The 2803-nt window shown below is 39.9% G+C and overlaps 1 protein-coding gene across 1 annotated transcript in view; it reads left to right on the top strand.

The window, feature by feature from the left end:
- Positions 1-2803, top strand: part of LOC131892295 (uncharacterized) — an 18835-nt gene that overhangs the window by 1873 nt on the left and 14159 nt on the right. The window contains exons 2-5 of the mRNA XM_059242097.1: positions 293-549; positions 1049-1185; positions 2167-2288; positions 2360-2586. Coding sequence (XP_059098080.1) covers positions 2542-2586 — 45 coding nt within the window. The 5' untranslated portion in view covers positions 293-549; positions 1049-1185; positions 2167-2288; positions 2360-2541. The remainder of the gene's footprint in view (positions 1-292; positions 550-1048; positions 1186-2166; positions 2289-2359; positions 2587-2803) is intronic.

Below are 2803 nucleotides of genomic sequence, written 5' to 3'. Positions count from 1 at the left end.
CCCCCCCTCCAAAAAATCCCGTATTGCATTACTTTTTCATAAAAGTAATGGTAAAACATCGCCGTTTTAGCAAAGGAACGTTACCGACGGAGTTGTTTTGTTTTCAGTTGCGGTTCAAGCTTTGCTGGGTTGTCTTTGTCTCAAAAACAAAAATAAACAGAAAGAAGCGAAAAGGTCTAGCGTTGCATTAAGCTAAAAAACAATTAAACCCATCAAGTAAACTCCCCCCATTAACCCTCAATTTTTTAGCTCTCACAATTCTTTGTCTAATATTTATCCCTTTACCTTTCAGTGCTCCCATTTCAATCTCAATGTGTTGACATTTCAAAAGTCAACTCTTCGGACAAACTTTTGAACCTGCTCAAAGGAATACCTTGTCTAGCAGTTGTTGATCTGCATGCGGATCTTGACCCGGAGGTGATGGAGATATTGGCCAAACCAGAGCTCCACCGTATTATGATAATTACAAAAGGGCCGCGAGTGACTCTTCCCGAGATATTGAAGAACAAAGCACAGGTCTTCAAAGTGTCAGAACCCTATGAGAACCAGGTAGAAAATTATTTGATAGAGCACAACGTTCTGACCGATGTGTGTGTAACCATTTACTAATCTATAGCGTTGTAAGTAGAGCGAGAAAGATGGCCAAAGAACCATGTGTAAGTACTCCGAGTGAAACAAAAAGGGTGTCCTTATGGGTCCCGTGTTGACCCAAAAGGAGTTTGATGGCGCCCGACTGATTATTTCATTCCAGATCATTCCTGCATTCAAGGACTAGCTCGGTCTGCCAACTCTAATTCGTTGGTGGATCAAATATCATATGAATATAAAGTTAAGAAAAATGCATTAGGTAAAAAGTGTGTACGGCTTGAATTGCCAGGAATTCAATATCCAATAACTTTCAGGAAGTCTGGAAAAAAAATAAATTTATTGATTAGTTGGTCAGAGCACTTTCTGATGTTGATGAAAGAATAGCTCACATACAGCACATAAAAGAGGAAAATTGACATCCCGTTAAATCTCACCGCTGAATCATTTTCCACATTTGTAGATTTTCTTTGAGATTTGGACTCCTGCTGCAACCATCCCGTCTGTCAATATTTGGAAACAAGGCCAAGGCTTCCTGAAACACCCTTTGAGTCAAAAACAACACCCGTTAAGTGGAATAACCTTGAAATCCATCGCTATGTGAGTATTTGACATAACTAAGGATGTGCAGAATGTGCAACTATTTTATTTTGCTTAATTGGCTAGTTTTCAGTGTTATGCATATTTGACATGTTAAATATTATTTGCCTTATCACCAATTTTGACCAACAATGAATTGAAATTGTCTTTCAAACCTTTTTCAAGTCAAAAAGCTGATCTCCAGATCAAGTGAACCAACACACCACCCTCAAGTCGTTTTCCCATGCAAAATACCCCCTGCACAAACAAAGGCTGAGACGTAAAAATGAAAAAAAAATCATCGCTTTGAGCAAGCTATCACACCCGCTGATACCAACATTCAGTCATCAAAAGTCCATCTCCTTTCACCACAAGCAACCGTATGTCACCAGACCCACGGATCTAACTTGACTAACAAGTTGTTATGCAAGAAAAGACATGTAGGGTCTCTAAATTATTCAGAATGGACCTTTTCAGGCCTACAAAAAAGGTGCGAATGCATATTTTGCTACTTAGAGGGGTGTGGGCCTTGCGGCAATCCCTTCCAGATTCCTTCCAAGCAGTGTACTCGCTCTACACTGTGGACTTCTAAGCGTCTAATTTTCTTGACAACCGCTGATTGGTCCATTACCCTCCCCAGCAGTTCCATTTGGGTCTTCCTTTGAATGTCCTTCGGCGTTCGTTTTTGTTCCATTTCATTAATCTAAGTTGAAGACAGAACTGTAAAAGTCGCCCAATCCTGAGAAAGATAACTGACTTGGTCACAGTTGGCCTCATTTATTGAAATTGATGAAGTTTCAGCGTCCAGGTTTTCGGTTCCGACTTTGAATTGGCTTTAACAAGCTCTCATCAACGTTCACCAGAAATAACTAATCTTTCTTAAAATTTCCTTGGAGTGTTTTCCACAAAAGAGATAATGTCTGGAATCCGGAGGGCCCCCAATAATACTGCTCATAATTGCTCCCATTGTCTAAAAAGAGCCATATTTCCTAACTATTACAGATATCCTGATGTTGTTCCTTCCATGGAAATCATGATATTGGAGACTCTGCAAAGGAAGTACGAATTCAAGAGCTTGGATGCAATTGTCCCTGTGGATGACTATGCTTATACCATTTCGACTTGTGCGTGAGAATATTCATCTGATAAACAACTTTAGGAAAAAAAATCAAGCTTGATTTTGCATCCGTCACAGATTCTTCCACCACCTTGGACGAGTTAAAACTGGAAATGTATGACAATTGCAAGCATAAGGATTTGTTCAACACTATCAAGGCTCCACCCCCTGAGTTCAACGAAGAAATTGAAGTTCATGAATATTACGTTTACGCTATGGGATGGGCTTGCGCAGGTTTCGAACCAACCCTAATCAATTGAATGAATTCCTCTATTCCCAAATGGGCACAAAAGTTTGAATACGAGGTAATTTCTACAAATAATGAAGATCTTGCCATTCCTTATACAGGTATGTATGACCATGCGTGTTAGGACCCCTCAGGTTCAAGCGATTTCTGGCAAACGAAATCAAATTGTCTGCTATTTCTTGACATGCCCTCATACAAGAAGAAACATAGAAGAGTACAATTCGTGTTTGTTGTGGTTTTTACTGCAGCTGAATCGGCAACTAGAACATTGCACC

This window comes from Tigriopus californicus, chromosome 12 (genome assembly GCF_007210705.1).
Source record: "Tigriopus californicus strain San Diego chromosome 12, Tcal_SD_v2.1, whole genome shotgun sequence".
NCBI lineage: Eukaryota > Metazoa > Arthropoda > Copepoda > Harpacticoida > Harpacticidae > Tigriopus > Tigriopus californicus.
The sequence above is the reverse complement of the archived record's forward strand: the minus strand, read 5'-3'. Positions and strand labels throughout refer to the sequence as shown.